General features: G+C 37.2%; 1 protein-coding gene across 3 annotated transcripts in view; it reads left to right on the plus strand.

The window, feature by feature from the left end:
• Window positions 1–12,733, plus strand: part of TTC8 (tetratricopeptide repeat domain 8) — a 47,895-nt gene extending 35,162 nt beyond the window's left edge. Inside the window, exons 10-15 of one of the 3 annotated variants that reach the window (XR_005018881.1) lie at window positions 5,183–5,322; window positions 6,672–6,846; window positions 7,160–7,282; window positions 8,823–8,845; window positions 10,061–10,144; window positions 12,109–12,243. Coding sequence is in view for 2 of the 3 variants with exons in the window: in XM_036844626.1 (XP_036700521.1) it covers window positions 5,183–5,322; window positions 6,672–6,846; window positions 7,160–7,282; window positions 10,061–10,144; window positions 12,109–12,225 (639 nt within the window). In the remaining variant the exon portion in view is untranslated. Of the gene's footprint in view, window positions 1–5,182; window positions 5,323–6,671; window positions 6,847–7,159; window positions 7,283–8,822; window positions 8,846–10,060; window positions 10,145–12,108 lie in introns of all 3 variants that reach the window. The other 2 variants (XM_036844626.1, XM_036844627.1) reach the window with 2 other exon arrangements.
• The last annotated feature ends 10,256 nt before the right edge of the window (window positions 12,734–22,989 follow it).

Raw genomic sequence — 22,989 nt, forward strand, 5'->3', positions numbered from 1 at the left:
AGATGAGACACCAGAAAGCACTTGAACCCTCTCTCTGTCTCTGTTTCTCTCTCTCTCATGCGAGGACACCATGAGAAGGTGCAAGCCAGGAAGAGAGTCCTCACTAGAACTCGACCATGCTGACGCCATGATCTTGGACTTCTAGCCTCTAGAACTGTGAGAAAATAAATTTCTATTGTTTAAGCCGCTCAGTCTATGGTATTTTGTTATGGCAGCCCGAGCAGGCTAATACACCAAGTTTGGCAGCTGTTACACTGAATGAAGCCTTGTACTGGGGGGTGCTGTTGCCCTGGAAACCAGATAAGTCATGTTTAGGGGGCCCCATGGTTCATGGGGCCATTAAGGCTCACTGGTCAGGTCACATCCTGAATGTGAAGATTATTCTTTGGAAGGAGAAAGTCTTAGTCTGCTCGGGCTACTATAACAAAATACTATAACCTGGGTGACTTAAACAACGGAAATTTATTTCTCACAGCTCTGGAGGCTAGGAAGTCCAAGATCAAGGTGCTGGCCATTTCAGTTCCTAGTGAGGGATCCTCCTGGTCTGGATACCTTCTTGCTCTATCCTTACATGGTGGAGAGAGAAATCATCTCTCAGGTGTCTCTTCTTTAAGGGCACTAATCCCAATTATGAGGGCTCCACACTCATGTCTTAATTACTTCCCAAAGGTTCCACTTCTAAATACATTGGGGATTAGGGCTTCAATATGAATTTTGGGAGGACACAAACAGCCCATGTCAGGGAAGGACTTATTGTATGTATAGGGGTGGGGATTACAGGGTGGTGAGTTAAGATGCTTGTTTGTTGTTTCCTTTTAGTTTTATGAGGCTTTTGTTTTACCAAAAAATAGAAAATACACTTCTATTGAAATTATTTTTTATACTTTTCAATGGGTTCTTATGTTCTTAAAATATTAAGAATGTGGAATAGTTGTGTATAAAAGCAGTGTAGAATTCAGGAGAAAATTAACTCAGAGTTAACTAACAAATGTATCAACATCCCTGTGTTTTGAAAAAAGTTTAGTTATTTTTCAGCTATAAGCAATGAATGAAAAAGCCTCTTCTCTTTAGGAACCAAATCCTGGAAGCACTTTGAATAAGAATTTCAAATATAAAGCGTGTGAAAAAATATATATAAAGCATGAGTTTGGATCAACCTGTGGATGTTTTATCAGGGTTTTATGGGACTAATAAATAACACTCCTGTTTCTCCAATTTGAGAACCAACTGAAAAATAGATACAAGATTCACACAAATGGAGGATAAACCATTAATTTTATTTTTGATAAAAGCAGAATTGGAGCATGTGGCTCTAGATTATGACCAAAAGGACTTAATATTGTTCTACCTCTGAGTTACACAGACTAATCCATCCTGTCACAGACATGAGCGTACCCTACCCAGGAGAGCCTGCTCCACCCAGCAGGGCAGAGAATGTGGGCATCTTATAGGACAGTTGACTTCTAAAGAGACCCAGAAGGGGCTGAGACAGCCATACTCATTTGCCTCATGGGAATGAGGGAATAGGAGTGGGAAGAAAGGCCCCCAAGTCATTCTAATTATCAACATTTCTCAAAGTGTGGTTCAGAGATTCCTGGGGAAATCCTTTCTAGGCGTCTATAGGGTCAAAACCATTTTCATAATACTAATAGTATTGATGAAATTGGTGATAAATTTAATAGATGTAATTTTTTAATTGAGATATAGTTGATATACAATACTGTATAAGTTAAAGGTGTACAACATAATGATTCACAATTTTTAAATGTTATACTCCATTTATGGTTATAAAATATTGGCTATATTTCCTGTGTTGTACAATATATTCTTGTAGCTTATTCTATACATAATAGTTTGTGTCTCTTAATACCCTGTCCCTGTCTTGCCCATCCTTCCTTCCCTCTCCCCACTGGTAACCACTAGTTTGTTCTCTATATCTGTGTCTGTTTCTTTTTTGTTATATTCACTAGTTTGTTGTATTTTTTAGATTACATATATAAGTGACATCATATAGTATTTGTCTTTCTCTGACTTACTTCATTATGCATAATACAGTCCAAGTCCATTCATGTTGTTGCAAATGGCAAAATTTTCACTCTTTTTTATGGCTGAGTAGTATTCCATTATGTGTCTGTGTGTGTGTGTGTGTGTGTATATATATATATATATATATATAATCACATCTTCTTTATCCATACATCTGTTGATGGACATTTAGGTTATTTCCATATTTTAGCAATTGTATGAACTTTGGGATGCATGAATCTTTTCAAATTAGTGTTTTTGTTTTTGTTTTTTTCAGATATATACTCAGGAGTGGAATTGCTGGGTCATATGGTAGTTGTATTTTTAGTTTTTTGAGAAACCACCATACTGTCTTCCACTGTGGCTGCACCAATTTGCATTCTGACCAACAGTGTACGAGTGTTCCCTTTTCTCCACATCTTTGCCAGCATTTGTTAGTTATGGTCTTTTTGATGACAGCCATTCTGACAGGTGTAAGGTGATATCTCATTGTGGTTTTAATTTGCATTTCTTTGATGATTAATGATATTGAGCATCTTTTCATGTGTCTGTTGGCCATCTGAATGTCCTCTTTGGAAAAATATCAATTCAGGTCTTCTGCCCATTTTTTAATTGGGTTGTTTATTTTTTGATGTTGAATTGTATTAGCTGTTTATTTATTTTGGATACTAACCACTTATCAGTCATATGATTTGCATATATTTTCTCCCATTCATCAGGTTGTCTTTTCATTCTGTCAGTGGTTTCCTTTGCTGTGCAAAAGCTTTTAAGTCTATTTAGGTCCCATTTGCTTATTTTTCCTTTTATTTCCTTTGCTTTAAGACAGTGGCCCCCAACATTTTTGGCACCAGGGACCAGTTTTGTGGAAGATAATTTTTCCACAGATGGGGGCGGGGGGGTGGTTCAGGTGGTAATGTGAGTGATGGGGAGCAATGGGGAGCTGCAGATGAAGCTTTGCTCACTCGCCCACTGCTCACCTCCTGCTATGTGGACCATTTCCTAACAGGCCACGGACCGATACTGGTCCATGGCCTGGGGATTGGGGACCCCTGCTTTAGGAGACAGATCCAAAAAAATATTGCTACGATATATGTCAAAGAGTGTTCTGCCTATGTTTTCTCCTAAGAGTTTTATGGTTTCTGGTGTTACATTTAGGTCTTTAATCCATTTTGAGTTTATTTTTGAATATGGTGTGAGAAAATGTTCTAATTTCATTCTTTTACATGTAACTGTCCAGTTTTCTCAGCACCATTTATTGAAGAGACTGTCTTTTCTTCATTGTATATTCTTGCCTCCTTTGTGGTAGATTAATTGACCATAAGTACCTGGTTTTATTTCTGGGCTCTCTATTCTGTTCCATTGATCTATATGTCTGTCTGGTTTTGTGCCAGCACCATACTGGTTTTGTTTGTTTGTTGTTGTTGTTTTCGGCCACACCGTGCAGCTTGTGGGATTTCCCTGACCAGGGATCCAGGAACTGAACCCGGGCCACCACAGTGAAAGCCCAGAATCCCAATCAGTAGGCCACCAGGGAAGTCCACCATACTGTTTTGATTACTGTAGCTTTGTAGTATAGTCTGAAGTATGATTCCTCCAGCTCTGTTCTTCTTTCTTAAGATTGTTTTGGCTATTCAGGGTCTTCTGTGTCTCCGTACGAATTTTAAAATTATTTGTTCTAGTTCTGTGAAAAATGCCATTGCTATTTTGATAGGGATTGCATCAAAACTGTAGATTGCCTTGGGTAGTATAGTCATTTTAACAATATTGATTTTTCCTAATCCAAGAACATAGTATATCTTTCCATCTGTTTTTGTTGTCTTCAATTTCTTTCATTAGTGTCTTATAGTTTTCCAAGTATAGATCTTTTACCTCCTTTGGTAGGTTTATTCCTAGTATTTTATTCTTTTTGTTGCAATGATAAATGGGATGTTTCTTTAATTTCTCTTTCTGATAGTTTGTTGTTAGTGAATAGAAATACAACAGATTTCTATGTATTAATTTTGTATTCTGTAATGTTACTGAATTCATTGATGAGCTCTAGTAGTTTTCTGGTGGTGTCTTTAGGAATTTCTATGTATAGTCTCATGTCATCTGCAAACAGTGACAGTTTTACTTCTTCCTTTCCAATTTGGATTCCTTTTATTTCTTTTTCTTGTCTGGTTGCTGTGGCTAGGACTTCCAACTCTATGTTGAATAAAAGTGGTGAGAGTGGGCATCCTTGTCTTGTTCCTGATCTTAGAGGAAATGCAGAAATCTTCAACAAAATATTAACAAACCAAATCCAACAATACATTAAAAGGATAACACCATCATCAAGTGGGATTTATCCCAGGGATGCAAGGATTTTTCAATATTTGCAAATCAATCAATGTGATACACCACATTAACAGATTGAATACTAAAAACCATATGATCATCTCAATAGATACAGAAAAAACTTTTGAGAAAATTCAGCATCCATTTATGATAAAAACTCTCAAGAAAATGGGTATAGAGGAACATACTTCAACATAATAAAGTCCATATATGACAGACCCACAGCTAACATCATACTCAGTGGTGAAAAACTGAAAGAACTTCCTCTTAGATAGTTGTTCATTTGTTTGTCTTCCTACCAGATGTAACCTCCTTGAGGACAGTACAGCCGTCTTTCCGTATCCAGGGGGGATTGGTTCCAGGACCCCTTGGTTGCCAAAATCCATGGACGCTCAAGGCCCTTATATAAAATGGCGTAGGATTTGCATATAACCTACCCACATCCATTTGTATACTTTAAATCATCTCTAGATTGCTTATAATACCTAATACAATGTAAATGCTATATAAATAGCTATAAATACAATGTAAATGCTATATAAATACTTGCTAGTGCAGCAAATTCAAGTTTTGCTTTTTGGAACTTTCTGGAATTTTTTTCTGAATATTTTTGATCTGCGGCTTGTTGAAATCATGGTTACGGAACCTGCAGATACAGAGGGCTGACTGTAATTTTATCTTACTGTTCACATTGTGTCCCCAGGGCCTAGAACAGAGTCTGGCATATGGTAGGCTCTTAATAAATATTTAATTGAATAAAATCATGTAAAGCAGTCAGAATAAAAATAATTTCTTGTCCAATATTAATACAGTATTGCTCTTCTGTCTTGGTGGAGAATAGGAAATGAACAATATTTCATCAGCCACTGAATACTACAAAGAGGTTTTGAAACAGGACAATACTCATGTGGAAGCCATTGCATGCATTGGAAGCAACCATTTTTACTCTGATCAACCAGAAGTAGCTCTCCGGTTTTACAGGTGCACTTTGCATTCAATTTGTAGAACTGCTTTCCTATGAAATAGTGATGCAACAGTAATAAAGATGGGATGAAAATGTAGAGAAATAATGAGTAGGTCATGTCTATATGAGACTAAAAATTCAAGCACCCAGATGTTTTATGAATATTAAAGCTATATCTAATAATTTGGAAATGCACAAGTATTTGGCATCTTGCAGAAACACACCTGGATAATTGCCTGAGTTTTTAACACCTTGTCATTGTATAAATTGGCCGTTTTGTTATCCGCCAATAACAGGTTAACAGTTCCTAGAAGCACTTCCACATCACTGCCTCCGTTAATACCACTGTACATAATATCAAGACCCTGAAGGTAAAATAGTAATGTGATTTGCAAAGAGCAGTGGGCCCCAGGCTCTAATCCTGATGAGGACCTTAAACAGGATTCCGGTTTTGTGAAGTATTGTCAACTCTTGTCCAAATAGTTTTTCAAAATCTAAACAAATTATTCTCACTGGTTCTTTGAACACGTACTTATTTTATCCTATAGATGGTTCCTGAAATTAATTTTTAAATTATGATTTCCTCTTTAGCCCCTGGGTAGTATACAAGGAGATAACTGGCAGCTGACAAGAGTTCTTTCCAAATATATGCTGAAGCATAAAACAATAATATGAATGTAGCCTGTGCACATACAGCTGACTCCACTCGCCTACCCCCACAGTGGCTCATGGGTTCCTTGGGGCAGCTGGGGTGATTTTCATATGCTTATTTGAACTCTCATCCTTTGGGATTAATGACACATAGGAGCAAAATTGGGTTCTTGAGCTGCAGCGTGAAAGCTAAGTGGATAACATGGGGATCCCCTGACAGTCTTGTCTTCCTGAGTAGAAGCTCATCGGAGGTCGTTAGATGCAGCCAAACCACACAATACAAATAACCAGAAACAGCATCCAACTCAGCTGAAAACTTGGCGGTAAATGCTAAACACAGGCCTCAAATTTGAATAGAAGCTCTTAGAAATTTACCTACAAGCACCAAAGCTGTGTGAGGCAAAAATGTGTGGGTTTTACTTTATGTGACTATTTATTGATTATTTTGATTCTCTAACAAAGCTTTTGGGGAAAAAAAAAGTTATGTAAGTTATTTCTGACCTTGCCTCTGGATGCATTTCCTATGACTAGTACCATTACAAAAGATGTGCTTTTGTATTTGCTCTAAAATATTTTTCATTTACTATAATACTTTATGTTCTTTGGAGGGTATTAAAAATTATAAAGTCAATTCATTTCTAACTTTGTAAAAAATATGTCTTAATATTTATAAAGTTGGTCTGACACCAAAATATGTGTGCTCTTTTTCCAAAAGGCGACTCCTGCAGATGGGTGTTTATAACTGCCAGCTTTTTAACAACCTGGGGCTCTGTTGCTTCTATGCCCAGCAGTATGATATGACTCTGACCTCATTTGAACGTGCCCTTTCTCTGGCTGAAAATGAAGAAGAGGTAGCTGACGTCTGGTACAACTTGGGACATGTAGCTGTGGTATGTTGTTTCTGTAATATAATTTCTGTAATAGAGAAGGTAGCCACATGTTAGTTTGAAGAAGTTTTCAGATATTGGAAATCCAGGTTTGGGTACAGTCTTTGTAGCAATTTGGAGATTGCTAGGAGTCACCACAGCTCATTTTATCTTCTTAGGTTAAATACTCTTATGTACAATTCACACTTGACTCCTGTGTTGGTACTTGTTGTTTTTTCTGTGGTGGCCGAAAAGATTTGTATGAGGAAAGGAGGACGTAGATGGCAGGAGGAAGTGAATGGATTTGTGTGTACGAGTTTGTGCTTTTCCTTTGTAGGGAATAGGAGATACGAATCTGGCCCATCAGTGCTTCAGGCTGGCTCTGGTCAACAACAATAACCACGCAGAGGCCTACAACAACCTGGCCGTGCTGGAGATGCGGAAGGGCCATGTCGAACAGGTCAGCGAACTACTGGGTTACTGCGGACAGTCTTCTTTCTTCAAGGAAAAGCTGTCCCGTGCAGCTCTCTTTACGTTATAATTTTAAAATGAGCTCTGGAGTCTGACTGGCCTGGGTTTGATCCCAGCTCTGTCACGTATTAGCATTGTGACCTTGGACAAGTTACTTAACCTTTCAGTATCCAAAATAGAACACTTGATTTTATTAGGACAAATCTGCACCTCCCCAGGCTTCCCTATCTTCGTGAACTGTTCCACCACTCACACCCCCGCCATCCGCCATCCAGCTGCTCAAGCCAAAATCCTAGGACCCACCCTCGAAACCTGTCTTTTCTGAGTGCCTTCCCTGCCACCCTTTGCCTCCGTCGTGTCCAGTGAGCCCTGTCAGTTCTACCCCCACCTCTTCAGTTCTCCCCTCCCATCCCCCTTCTCCAAGCTGCTCTCATCTCCTGCCTGGGTGACTACAAGGGTCTCCTAGCTATTGCTTTTGTTTCCACTTCCATCAGCAAGTAGGCGCACCCTATAATACATCTCCCTCAAAACAGCCCAGGGCAGGGGTCCCCAACCCCTGGGCTGAAGCCTGTTAGGAACCTGGCGGCACAGCAGGAGGTGAGCGGCTGGAGAGTGAGCGAAGCTTCATCTGCCGCCCCCCATCGCTCGCATTGCCGCCTGAACCACCCCCCCTCCCCCACCCCCACCCGTGGAAAACCTGTCTTCCACAAAACCGGTCCCTGGTGCCAAAGAGGTTGGGGACCGCTGGCCTAGAGGATATTTTTAAAAAACAAGATTATTTTATTACTACGTTGCTTAGCATCCTCCAAAGGTTTCTCCTTGCACTTGGAATAAAATTTGAACTTCAGACCTTAGCCTACGGGGCCCCACCTAATCTAGCCTCTGGGTCCCGCCAGACTGTATCTTTTGCCACTGCTCCTTCACTACTGACTTCCAGACACATTAGCTGCTTGCTGCTGGGCAGTGCCTGTTCTTACTGTAGTGCCTTTGGAAAATACTTTCAGATCCTGAAATGACTCTTTTCTTTTTATCATTCTGGTCTTAGCTTAATTACCACCTTTTTAGAAAGACCTGCTTGAACATCAGTCTAAAGGAGCCCTCAGGTGCTATCACATCTCCTACTATTTTTTTCTTCACAATACTTATCATTTTATCAGATATTTTCATCTTTATGTGTAGAATGTAGAATGCTAGCTGCATGAAAGCAGGGACCTTCTCTGTCTTCTAACTGCTATATTTTCAGTATCAAAAACATTGCCTGACACTCGGTAGATGCTTAGTACTGGTGGAATGAGTGGATGATAAATAAAATAGGGTAATAACAGTACTGACCCGAAGGTGTCCTTGTGAAGATGAGCAGATTGTGCATGCAAAGCACTTGGCATAGTAAAAGCACATGATAGATGTTTAATAAATTGTATTATTATTACTGTTATTATTTACATAACAAGAAGTTTAAAATGCTGAGTACACTCATACAATATTAATGGCAATCAACATCAATAGATATTACATTCTCTGTTTTACAGATGAAGAAACAGACTAGAGGAGGGTAAGTAACTACCCAAGGTCACAGACGCAGTGAGCAGCACGCCAGGATGTTAACCTCTAGCCTGGTCTCCTAAGCACGTTGATAAACTTAATAAAACAAGCAAAGAAACGTCACTGGATGCTGCCTTTGTTTCACAAAATTTTCCCAAAGTAAATAAGATGGATTTGTACTTTTTAAACAAAAACTAACTACTCTAAAATGCGAACTTGTTCTGTCATAGAACTTTGCCTGTGTCCATTTGAAGCAAGTGTTTTTTATGATTTTCTCTGTTTCCATGTTGGTGATTTTCTTTCCCTCCTACTTACTGTAGTTTCTCCAGCATACAATTGATTTGAAATGTTTTGGTGAAAGGTTTCATTATTATTAAAAATTATAGCTCAATTTAAAAAAAATAGCAAATCATAAAACAAAAAAATTAATATCCACCATCCTATTTAAACTATTATTTATTTCCCATTAAAAAAATATATAAGAATTTGTCCTCAGGGTCATACATAGAAGTTTGGCTACAAGTTGAAAGGCTGTTTGGCAGCTTGGAATCTTAACAGTGAGTGTATGGGCATCTCATGTCTCTCAGTGGTCTCTGCAATGTGTGATCCTTTGAGTCTAGAGGGGACAAAAAAATGATGTGAATTTTGTCTTTTGAGTACTTTAGAGAACAGAAAGCTTGTCATTTTCAGTCGCCTTCAGTTGTCATTTTCAGGTCAGCAGTATAATAAATGCTTGCTCAATGTCATCCAGCACAGAAATTGGGGATTTGAATTTACAATGGTTTTTTGGTGGTTTTTGTTGTTGCATTAGAGAACAGGTAATTAGAAGCCTACTAAATCAATCAGCATCAACAAAAACTAGATTAATAAGACTTTTTAGCATTGAGAGGATTATTTTTCAGTTGTACATCATACTGAAATATAAACTTTGTAAGAACAGTGTTTCTCACATAACTTTTTGATTCCATCATTTTCTCCGTATTTTGAAGCATTTTATTATTAATATAATTTTGTCAAGATAAAGGGAGTTCATGGTTATCAGTAAGTTGTATTTCATGAGGAATTCATCTTATTTATTACAGGGTTATGTTTATTAAAGTCCTATCCTGGGTAAAGTATTCTTTTACCAAAAAAAAAAAAAAAAAATCACAAATACAGTGCTAATATATGCTCATATAGCTTTGGTTTCTCTTTTCTTTTTCTTTCTTTTTTTTTTTTAACACAGGCAAGAGCACTGTTACAAACTGCTTCATCTTTAGCACCCCACATGTATGAGCCGCATTTTAATTTTGCAACAGTTTCTGATAAGGTATTCTCTTTCTTTGTCAATTTATCATGACCTGTTTGTTTTTCTTTCTTGCTTTTAAAAAATGTACAGTTAAATAAGGACATTCTACCCATAACTTCCTGAGAGAAATTATTTTTTTCAACACTTAATTATTATGTACACATATGTCTTCACTTCGAGGGACAGTTTAATACACTTTAAGTATATTTATCACTGAATATTAGCTAAACTTAACACCATTATAGATTGCAGAAGAATTATTTTATGTTTTCAAATATGACATTTAATCATTGAAAAACTATTCATTAACTCCTGGTTTGGGAAGGATTTAGTAATTAGCGTTTGCAGCAAGGAAATCCTATATATTATTTGTAGGTCATATTGCCATCAAGTCTGGCATGATGCTGTAAAATTAGGGATATTAGTGAAAGCTGTTTTAGCTATGAACAATATGGGAAAAATGCAACCGTTGATACTGTGTTACAAGTCAATTAACGTCCAAGAGCTAAAAGCTAATCGTGTGCCATTTTAACAATAAGAGGAAACAAACAAAAGTCATCTAATAACTTTTACTTGGAAACCTTACTTTAACATGGAAGGTGAGTTTTGAGGATAAGGAAATGGCTAAAAATGTTTGCTGATGTAAAGACTCTTTCTTTATAGACCAAAAGACATTATAAAAATCATTTTTCATAGCATGAATGTGAGGTCATTTGCACTTTCATTTCTGTTTTGAAAATAAAATAAGCTGTTATTCATAAGTTGTCATTTTTGAGTGCTTGTTAAGTGCTGGCCACTGTTCCAGGTGCTCTCTGAACCGCTAATTCTCTCAACAACCCTGAGATGTAGGTAACACTTACCTCCCCTACTCATTTTTTCATACAACTGATGTTTCATTTGTTGAGCCTCTGCTACTTACCAGGCACTGTTGTCGGCATAGAGGATGTTAGCAATGAGTAAAACAGAAACCTCTACCTCATGCAGCTTATATTCTAACGGAACCCAAGGCTTCTGGAACTTAAAAGACTTCCCTGGAGTCCCATGCAGAATTCATGCCCAGCTCCCAAGGATTCCTACATGTTTTCCACTGCACTGTGCTGCCACTTAGTTAAACCACAGAGAAGCCTGGATTACTCTCTTTCAGGACTATTGTTACATTTTAATAATATATAATGCAAATGAAATGTTTCTTTAAGCCAAAGGCTACACTTCCATAAGAGAAAATTGCATGTTGAAAAGAAATGCTATGATTTTAAAAAGGAAACTTATGTTTTTAATTCATATGCATGTTACCAGAAAACTGCCAGAAGTGAATGATCTAGATTTTTTTTTGGTTTTTTTGGTGTGTACACATTAAAAAGCTTTCTCTTTTTAGAAATGTATACATGAATCAAGATACATTCAGATGGATTCAGTTACTGTGCGTGTTTTTCTTGGGGACTGGACTTTAACACAAAGTTTATTGAAAATCAGATATGTCCTTTATAAACTTTCAAAACCAGGTTATCTGCCCAACATTACTGTGTTAGCAACCATTTAAAAGCTCCCAGAGCATGTTATTGTATCTTAAATACAATAGTTTTTACTTGAATTTTCTGTCTAAAAGATAATACCCTAATCAAAATATGTCATTGTCTGTGGTACATTACAAATAGTTTTCTTACAGAGCCGGCTGTTTTAGCATGCAGACATCAATTTATTTTTATGATAACTATCAGTGACAGGAAAAGAAAACACAGGTTTATGAATTCATAACTAGACAACTGTAACAGAGCAGAAATTATTTATGGAATTGGTTATTTTACTTTTCTCATATTTTTTCAAGATTGAATTGTAATCTAGGTGAAAAAAATTTTAAATCAAAGTAGCACAATCAAGCAATTCACAATCAAGCACAATCTACATTGTGCAGATACTATGTCTTTTTTTTTTTTTTTTTCTGGTTCTCATTCTGTGGTCTTATTCTGGTCTGGTCTTTCTTACAGATGGGAGATCTACAGAGGAGCTACATTGCTGCTCAAAAGTCTGAAGCAGCATTTCCCGATCACGTGGACACTCAACACTTAATTAAGCAGTTAAAGCAGCATTTTGCTATGCTCTGATTTTTCCTCAGACTAAAGATATTCTTAGGGAGGAACATTATGCAAGGGAAAAAGTAGTGTATATATATGTGTAGTACAAACCTGTGCTTGATATTAGTGAAGGTGACACAAGGGAATTTAAACCAGAATGTTTAAAACTTTATAATAATAACTTTGTAAGATAATGTTATAAAAGACAGGATTTAAGCATTTGTAAGAAGATTATGAAACCTCCCACATTATATAGTAGATGTTTGTTTATAATGTTTACAAAACATTTTCATGAATTTCCTCAAATTTTTATAAATGCACATTTTTAATGTCCTGGCCATTAGCTATCATGTAGCTTAAGAGGTCTGAAATCTGCCTTTAAAATTGCACTTTTATGACTAAAAAAAGTACGTATCCTTGGTAGAGACTTTAGAGATTAAAAATTGTACTTAAAGCTATTTTTTATCAAATGCTTTGTGAGACACTCTACTTTTTCTTATGTATTATGCTTTAAAATAAATGTGTATAAAACACCATCATTCTGTTATTTTTCAGGAGTTTTTATTTCAGTCATCTCAGATGAAAAAAGTTTTCCAGAAGTCTGGGAGTCTTAGAAATCAAGTCGTTATTCTAATTTTATTTGAAATGATGTACGATCAATTTTGCTTCTTCCTGAGAAGCTATTTATGGGCTATCATGTTGTCAGTATAAGAATATCAGGATTAGAAATGGAGTCATAGGCCAGAAGTCCCACTGTGGTCAGCCCTGAGAAGGTTAGGCTGGACCCCAATACCGTGCGTTGTAAAATCCTAGACAGGCTCTCCTCTCCAGTATTTAGTGGAATTCTCACTGAAGTGTTCATACAACGAAATGTGTTAAAGGGCCAGGGCCACTCACATTCATATATTGGGCTTTGGGCTCTATCTATGTTACTTTACATTTTTTAACTTTATGAAAACTATTTTACAGGTATTTATTTGTTTCTGTTCAGATTATACAAATAGTACTACTTAGCTGACAGAACACAAAAAATGTGAATTCAAGGAATAGATTGTTAGAGGCTGGAAATAATTTCAGAGACTTATGTAGATGAATCTCTCCATGGGACAGAAGGAGGAGGCCAGGCCCAGAGTCACACTGCTGGTTGGTATGGCTGGAAACAAGACCTGTTCCTGCACTTCAGGCTTGAACCTTCCCTGGTTCTCCATGATACGCTAGTGCTTGTTCAGCTTGCGAGAATTTCCTCAAGCACTATCAAATTTCCTAACACTGTATGCAATATTTAGGTTCAAATTTTATATTGTGAATTATTTTCTTAGTTAATTTAAAATAAGAACTAATAACAGTGGCTAGTGTTTACTGAGGATGTTGTATGTACCCAGCACTGTTCTGGAGCACTTGGTATGGAGTAATTCATTTAATTCCCGTTGCAGTCCTATGAAATGCTGTTACTCCCATTTTGCTCATGAAAAAAATGAGGCACAGAGCAGTCAAATTACTTGCCCCAATTCTAAAGCTATTAAATGGCAGAGCTGGGATTCAAACGCACATTTAATATAGTGGTTAAGAGCACATACTCGGGAGCCAAATGCACATTATTTATAAAGGAATGGGTTAAGGGTAACAGCAGATTTCTGTGTGGCCCTGGAGTATGTGTTCTTAACTGCTACGTCAAATCTCCTCTTAGTGTTTCTCCTGTAAATAAAGCTACTATTGTTTAAAATGAATGGTACATGCATTAGTAAAGTTGAATAATAGGGGACTATTAACACAGCAAAAAAATTAATGAGCCAGCATTCCTAAGGTGATAATGGAGAGATTTTTGTCTTGAGTTTATTTAATTCAATGTGAACACCAATGCAAAGAATGAGTCAGGGTGGCTAAGGGCAGAATGATGACATAACACTGCATCAGAAGCTACATATATTTTGTAGCAAAATTATTTCTGGACTGCATAACTTCTGGCTTCTGTGCCAACATTTCTATATAAGGAAGGTTAACAATTGTCTTCTACCATGACTAAAAAAGTGTTCTATCCATATATAAATTGTTCAGCTGACACTAACATTATTGAGCTTCCAGCTGATAAAAACGAGATATGGCAAGAAGGCCGCCTACAATGAATAATTGCTGAGGTTAGGAGTTCTTCCTTTCCAAAAGGGTCACATCTGAACCAGTTCCCTATGGTACTACTGTTCTGTTACATTTCTGAATGGTATTTCCCTGCATCAGAGCACCCATCAGGATATAAGTTATGGCCTAGAAATAGGAAAATTAATAAAGATAACACATTACTACAGTTTCCACCACCAACTATTAATATGAGGGATTTTTTTTTTAATTTTTATTTATTTATTTTTGGCTGCATTGGGTCTTCGTTGCTGTGCACAGGCTTTCTCTTGTTGTGGCGAGCGGGGGCTACTCTCTGTTGCGGTGTGCAGGCTTCTCATTGCGGTGGCTTCTCTTGTTGTGGAGCACGGGCTCTAGGTGCACGGGCTTCAGTAGTTATGGCTCGCAGGCTCTAGAGCGCAGACTCAGTAGTTGTGGTGCACGGGCTTATTTGCTCCGTGGCATGTGGGGTCTTCCCGGACCAGGGCTCGAACCCGTGTCCTCTGCATTGGCAGGCGGATTCTTAACCACTGCACCACCAGGGAAGACCAATATGAGGGATTTTTATCAAGATCTTTCAGCTGGAATTGAATTTAAGCATTCAGAAAAACAACAAAGATTTTAGAACTACCTCAGGAGGACTCAGCCTTGGAAAATAATGAACCCAGAAATTAAGTTTTGGTAAAAGGCCTTTACTGGATAGTTTTAAATTCTAGGGAATAGGTAAATTGGAATGATCCATGGATATGTTCCAGAGTTCTAAAATGGTTATCTAGGCTCAGATATTAGGGGAAAACGTTTATGTATCAATTTGAAAATAACCACGGTTTTACATCCTTCCGTATTGATGGCCTTAGTCCTATTTTTGGCTGACTAAAAATTTAACATTTTTGAGAGATGCTGTCATTTTACGTCCTCAGTATGAAAGCCCAATTCTGGAGATTAAAGAATAAGGATTAAATAAAGATTAAATTATAATCCTTGGGGGCTATATTTCTTGCAATGTGATACTTTCCCTTACCTGAATCCTGACTGATAAGGAGTAATTGGTAAAATGTAAATTATGGGAACTCTTGGAGAAAGCAACCACATTATCTTAGGGAAGAAAAGGTCATATTTAGACAGATATTAGGAAGAAATATTTTTTCTGTTTTAAATCAGAGAAGATAGATCTTCTTCCAGTGTTTGAAACTCAAGTTTCTATGGGCTCCAATATTTTCTCTCTACTGGATTTTCTCTCTTTCTCCTTTTTAAAATATCACAGTCCCTGTAAACCTTCCCCTTTCTAGTACTACCTTATCTCCTTTGTCAGAACATCTTGAAAGGGCAGGTGATGTTTATTGCCTACTTCCTCATCTTCCATTTGTTTCTTGACCCTCTTCAGTTTGGCTTCAACCCCTACCACTACTCAGCTGCTCTCGCTGAGGGCATTAATGACCGTCATTAGCAAATCCAGAGTGTTTTTTGTTTTTGTTTTTTAACATAACAGCTTTTTAAAGGTAATATTCATGTACCACACAATTCTTGCTTTTAAAGTGTACCATTTATGGCTTTTAACATATTCACGGTTAGTTAGGCAACCACCACTATAATCAATTTAAAAACACTTTTGCTATGCCCAATAGAAACTTCATACCCATTAGCAGAATTTGTTCATTATTATTTTTTTTTAACATCTTTATTGGAGTATAATTGCTTTACAATGGTGTGTTCGTTTCTGCTTTAAAACAAAGTGAATCACTTATACATATACATATATCCCCATATCTCCTCCCTCTTCTGTCTCCCTCCCTCCCACCCTCCCTATCCCACCCCTCTAGGTGGTCACAAACCACAGAGCTGATCTCCCTGTGCTATGAGGCTGCTTCCCACTAGCTATCTATTTTACATTTGGTAGTGTATATATGACCATGCCACTCTCTCACTTCGTCCTAGCTTACCCTTCCCCCTCCCCATGTCGTCAAGCCCATTCTCTAGTAGGTTTGTGTCTTTATTCCCGTCTTGCCCCTAGGTTCTTCATGACCATTTTTTTTTTTTTAGATTCCATATATATGTGTTAGCATACGGTATTTGTTTTTCTCTTTCTGACTTACTTCACTCTGTATGACAGTCTCCAGGTCCATCCACCTCACTACAAATAACTCAATTTCGTTTCTTTTTATGGCTGAGTAATATTCCATTGTATATATGGGCCACATCTTCTTTATCCATTCATCTGTTGATGGACACTTAGGTTGCTTCCATATCCTGGCTATTGTAAATAGAGCTGCAATGAACATTTCGGTACATGACTCTTTTTTTTTTTTTTTTTCCCCAGGAAAGCAAATTTTTATTTTTTTAACATCTGAAAATAAATTAACAAGATACGCTAAAATAGTAGAATGAAGATTAAAATCTATATGATTAAAAAATATTACAAAAGCATTTGACAAAATCCAACATTCATTCATGGTAAAAACTCAACAAAATATGAATAAAAGGAAGTGGTTGAGAGAAAATTGTCTGTAAGTGTCTTCTGTTTCTGCATTTCTTACAAGCAAGGTATTGATAGTCCTGTTGTGCAGGACTGTCTTTTCAAGGGTGTTTGTAGAGCAACAGGTGTGGAAAATAGAGAAAATGTCTCCCTCCAGAATAAACAATGCACATTCTTACATGTCTAGTAAAGATAATGTCTACCTCTGGAGCACCAGGCAGGCATACATACTGCCTATTATAGAATATTTGGATGCCCTAAGATCAGAGTTCCTCCTCAGTAACACAATCCACAGAATGTGCAGGCAGAACTTTGTCCTTTTTACATCACATTGTGGGAATTAGGGCTCAAGGAAGTAGTGCAAGAAAATGATACTTTAGCAGCAGTTATCAATATGAGTTAAAATCTTTTGTCTTTGAATCAGAAAGCTTTTGTCTTATGCTTTCTGCCAGTACCCATTAAATTGTGGGAGGCTAATTCATTGGCTTGAAAATACAATAAAATCTCAGACCATTCACATGTCTTTAAAGGAATTTCCTCAGTCTGATAAAGGACATCTACCAATAACATACATCTAACATCATACTTAGTGTTGAAAGACTTAATTCTTTCCCACTAAGATCAGGAACAAGCCAAGGGTGTTCATTATCACCACTTCTACTCAGTATTGTCCCTGAGGTTGTAGTCAGTATAGTAAGGAAGGAAAAAAAGTAGCATAAAGATTAGAAAAGAAATAAAACTGTCTTTATTTCCAGATAACTTGATTTTTATGGAGAATGTCCTATAGATTTTAGGTGGGGAGTTCAGGGAGAAGAAGGTACTAGAACTAATAAGTACATTTTAAAAAGTTAAAAGATTCAAGACCAATACACAAAAATCAATTGTATTATTATTATTATTATTTTTATTATTTTTTTTTTTTTAGTAGCTTAAACAGTATAAATTTATTATCTTACAGTTCTGCAAGTCAGAAGTCTGACACAGGTCTCACTGGACTAAAATCAAGGTGTCGGCAGGGCTGTGTTCCTTTCGGGAAGCTCCAGGGAAGAATCTGTTTCCATGCCTTTTCCAGCCTCTAGAGGCTGCCTTGGCTCTTGGTCCCTTGCTCTGTTTTCAACACCAACAGCCTTGCCTCTCTGATGATTCTTCCATAATCACATCTCTCTGACATGACTCTTTTTGAATGATGGTTTTCTCAGGGTATATGCCCAGTAGTGGGATTGCTGGGTCGTATGGTAGTTCTATTTTTAGTTTTTTAAGGACCCTCCATACTGTTCTCCATAGTGGCTGTATCAATTTACATTCCCACCAACAGTGCAAGAGGGTTCCATTTTCTCCACACCCTCTCCAGCATTTATTGTTTGTAGATTTTTTGATGATGGCCATTCTGACCGGTGTGAGATGATACCTCATTGTAGTTTTGATTTGCATTTCTCTAATGATTAATGATGTTGAGCATTCTTTCATGTGTTTTTTGGCAATCTGTATATCTTCTTTGGAGAAATGTCTATTTAGGTCTTCTGCCCATTTTTGGATTGGATTGTTTTTTTTTTTTTTGCTATTTTTGCATGAGCTGCTTGTAAATTTTGGAGATTAATCCTTTGTCAGTTGCTTCATTTGCAAATATTTTCTCCCATTCTGAGGGTTGTCTTTTGGTCTTGTTTATGGTTTCCTTTGCTATGCAAAAGCTTGTAAGTTTCATTAGGTCCCATTCGTTTATTTTTGTTTTTATTTCCATTTCTCTAGGAGTTGGGTCAAAAAGGATCATGCTGTGATTTATGACATAGAGTGTTCTGCCTATGTTTTCCTCTAAGAATTTGATAGTGTCTGGCCTTACATTCAGGCCTTTAATCCATTTTGAGTTTATTTTTGTGTAGTCTGTTAGGGAGTGTTCTAATTTCATTCTTTTACATGTAGCTGTCCAGTTTGCCCAGCACCACTTAATGAAGAGGCTGTCTTTTCTCCACTATATATTCTTGCATCCTTTATCAAAGATAAGGTGACCATATGAGCGTGGGTTTATCTCTGGGCTTTCTATCCTGTTCCATTGATCTATATTTCTGTTTTTGTGCCAGTACCGTACTGTCTTGATTACTGTAGCTTTGTAGTATAGTCTGAAGTCAGGGAGCCTGATTCCTCCAGCTCCGTTTTTCTTTCTCAAGATTGCTTTGGCTATTCGGGGTCTTATGTGTTACCATACAAATTGTGAAATTTTTTGTTCTAGTTCTGTGAAAAATGTCAGTGGTAGTTTGATAGGGATTGCATTGAATCTGTAGATTGCTTTGGGTAGTATAGTCATTTTCACAATGTTGATTCTTCTAATCCAAGAACATGGTATATCTCTCCATCTGTTTGTATCATCTTTAATTTCTTTCATCAGTGTCTTATAATTTTCTGCATACAGGTCTTTTGTCTCCTTAGCTAGGTTTATTCCTAGATATTTTATTCTTTTTGTTGCAATGGTAAATGGGAGTGTTTTCTTAATTTCACTTTCAGATTTTTCATCATTAGTGTACAGGAATACAAGAGATTTCTGTGCATTAATTTTGTATCCTGCTACTTTACCAAATTCATTGATTAGCTCTAGTAGTTTTCTGGTAGCCTCTTTAGGATTCTCTATATATAGTATCATGTCATCTGCAAACAGTGACAGCTTTACTTCTTCTTTTCTGATTTGAATTCCTTTTATTTCTTTTTCTTCTTTGATTGCTGTGGCTAAAACTTCCAAAACTATGTTGAATAATAGTGGTGAGAGTGGACAACCTTGTCTTATTCCTGATCTTAGTGGAAATGGTTTCAGTTTTTCACCATTGAGGATGATGTTGGCTGTGGGTTTGTCATGTATGACCTTTATTATGTTGAGGTAAGTTCCCTCTACGCCTACTTTCTGGAAGGTTTTTATCATAAATGGGTGTTGAATTTTGTCAAAAGCTTTCTCTGCACCTATTGAGATGATCATATGGTTTTTCTCCTTCAGTTTGTTAATATGGTGTATCACATTGATTGATTTGCGTATATTGAAGAATCCTTGCATTCCTGGGTTAAACCTCACTTGATCATGGTGTATGATCCTTTTAATGTGCTGTTGGATTCTGTTTGCTAGGATTTTGTTGAGGATTTTTGCATCTATGTTCATCAGTGATTTTGGCCTGTAGTTTTCTTTCTTTGTGATATCTTTGTCTGGTTTTGGTATCAGGGTGATGGTGGCCTCGTAGAATGAGTTTGGGAGTGTTCCTCCCTCTGCTATATTTTGGAAAAGTTTGAGAAGGATAGGTGTTAGCTCTTCTCTAAATGTTTGATAGAATTCACCTGTGAAGCCATCTGGTCCTGGGCTTTTGTTTGTTGGAAGGTTTTTAATCACAGTTTCAATTTCAGTGCTTGTGATTGGTCTGTTCATATTTTCTATTTCTTCCTGGTTCAGACTTGAAATGTTGTGCATTTCTAAGAATTTGTCTATTTCTTCCAGGTTGTTCATTTTATTGGCATATAGTTGCTTGTAGTAATCTCTCATGATCCTTTGTATTTCTGCAGTGTCAGTTGTTACTTCTTTTTCATTTCTAATTCTATTGATTTGAGTCTTCTCCCTTTTTTTCTTGATGGGTCTGGCTAATGGTTTATCAATTTTGTTTATCTTCTCAAAGAACCAACTTTTAGTTTTATTGACCTTTGCAATAGTTTCCTTCGTTTCTTTTTCATTTATTTCTGATCTGATCTTTATGATTTCTTTCCTTCTGCTAACGTTGGGGTTTTTTTGTTCTTCTTTCTCTAATTGCTTTAGGTGTAAGGTTAGGTTGTTTATTTGAGATGTTCTTGTTTCTTAAGGTAGGATTGTATTGCTATTAACTTCCCTGTTTGAACTGCTTTTGTTGCATCCCATAGGTTTTGGGTCATCGTGTTTTCATTGTCATTTGTTTCTAGGTATTTTTTGATTTACTGTTTGATTTCTTCAGTGATCTCTTGGTTATTAAGTACTGTATTGTTTAGCCTCCATGTGTTTGTATTTTTTACAGATTTTTTCCTGTAATTGATATCTAGTCTCATAGCGTTGTGGTTGGAAAAGGTACTTGATACGATTTCAATTTTCTTAAATTTACCAAGGCTTGATTTGTGACCCAAGATATGATCTATCCTGGAGAATGTTCCATGAGTACTTGAGAAGAATGTGTATTCTGTTGTTTTTGGGTGGAATGTCCTATAAATATAAATTAAGTCCATCTTGTTTAATGTATCATTTAAAGCTTGCGTTTCCTTATTTATTTTCATTTTGGATGATCTGTCCATTGGTGAAAGTGGAGTGTTAAAGTCCCCTACTATGATTGTGTTACTTTCAATTTCCCCTTTTATGGCTGTTAGTATTTGCCTTATGTATTGAGGTGCTCCTATGTTGGGTGCATAAATATTTACAATTGTTATATCTTCTTCTTGGATTGATCCCTTGATCATTATGTAGTGTCCTTCTTTGTCTCTTGTAATAGTCTTTGTTTTAAAGTCTATTTTGTCTGATATGAGAATTGCTACTCCAGCTTTCTTTTGATTTCCGTTTGCATGGAATATCTTTTTCCATCCCCTCACTTTCAGTCTGTATGTGTCCCTAGGTCTGAAGTGGGTCTCTTGCAGACAGCATATATACAGGTCTTGTTTTTTTATCCATTCAGCCAGTCTATGTCTTTTGGTTGAAGCCTTTAATCCATTTACATTTAAGGTAATTATCAATATGTATGTTGCTATTACCATTTTCTTAATTGTTTTGGGTTTGTTATTGTAGGTCTTTTCCTTCTCTTGTGTTTCCTGCCTAGAGAAATTCCTTTAGCATTTGTTGTAAAGCTGGTTTTGTGGTGCTGAATTCTCTTAGCTTTTGCTTGTCTGTAAAGTTTTTAATTTCTCCGTCAAATCTGAATGAGATCTGTGCTGGGTAGAGTAATCTTCATTGTAGGTTTTTCCCCTTCATCACTTTAAATATGTCCTGCCCCTCCTTTCTGGCTTGCAGAGTTTCTGCTGAAAGATCAGCTGTTAACCTTATAGGGATTCCCTTGTGTGTTATTTGTTGTTTTTCCCTTGCTGCTTTTAATACTTTTTCTTTGTATTTATTTTTGATAGTTTGGTTAATATGTGTCTTGGCATGTTTCTCCTTGGATTTATACTGTATGGGACTCTCTGTGCTTCCTGGACCTGATTAACTATTTCCTTTCCCATATTAGGGAAGTTTTCAACTATAATCTCTTCAAATATTTTCTCAGTCCCTTTCTTTTTCTCTTCTTCTTCTGCGACCCCTATAATTCGAATGTTGGTGCATTTAATGTTGTCCCAGAGGTCTCTGAGACTGTCCTCATTTCTTTTCATTCTTTTCTCTTTATTCTGCTCTGCAGTAGTTATTTACACTATTTTATCTTCCAGGTCACTTATCCGTTCTTCTGCCTCAGTTATTCTGCTATGATCCCTTCTAGAGAATTTTTCACTTCATTTATTGTGTTGTTCATCCCTGTTTGTTTGCTCTTTGGTTCTTCTACGTCCTTGTTAAACGTTTCTTATATTTTCTCCATTCTATTTCCAAGATTTTGGATCATCTTTACTATCATTATTCTGAAATCGTTTTCTGGTAGACTGCCTATTTCCTCTTCATTTGTTAGGTCTGCTGGGTTTTTGCCTTGCTCCTTCATTTGCTGTGTGTTTCTCTGTCTTCTCATTTTGCTTAAGTTACTGTGTTTGGGGTCTCCTTTTCGCAGGCTGCAGGTTCGTATTTCCATTGTTTTTGGTGTCTGTCCCCAGTGTCTAAGGTTGGTTCAGTGGGTGGTGTAGGCTTCCTGGTGGAGGGGACTAGTGCCTGTGTTCTGGTGGATGATCCACCAGAACACAGATCCAAGGCTGGATCTTGTCTTTCTGGTGGGCAGGTCCACGTCTGGTGGTGTGTTTTTGGGTGTCTGTGGCCTTATTATGATTTTTGGCAGCCTCTCTGCTAATGGGTGGGGTTGTGTTCCTGTCTTGCTAGTTTTTTGGCACAGGGTGTCCAGCACTGTAGCTTGCTGGTCGTTGAATGGAGCTGGGTCTTGGCGTTGAGATGGAGATCTCTGGGAGATTTTTGCTGTTTGATATTACGTGGAGCTGGGAGGTCTCTTGTGGACCAAAGTCCAGAAGTTGGCTCTCCAACCTCAGAGGCACAGCCCTGATGCCTGGCTGGAGCATCATGATCCTGTCATCCATGCGGCCAGGTACGT

This window comes from Balaenoptera musculus, chromosome 2, assembly GCF_009873245.2.
Source record: "Balaenoptera musculus isolate JJ_BM4_2016_0621 chromosome 2, mBalMus1.pri.v3, whole genome shotgun sequence".
Taxonomy (NCBI): domain Eukaryota; kingdom Metazoa; phylum Chordata; class Mammalia; order Artiodactyla; family Balaenopteridae; genus Balaenoptera; species Balaenoptera musculus.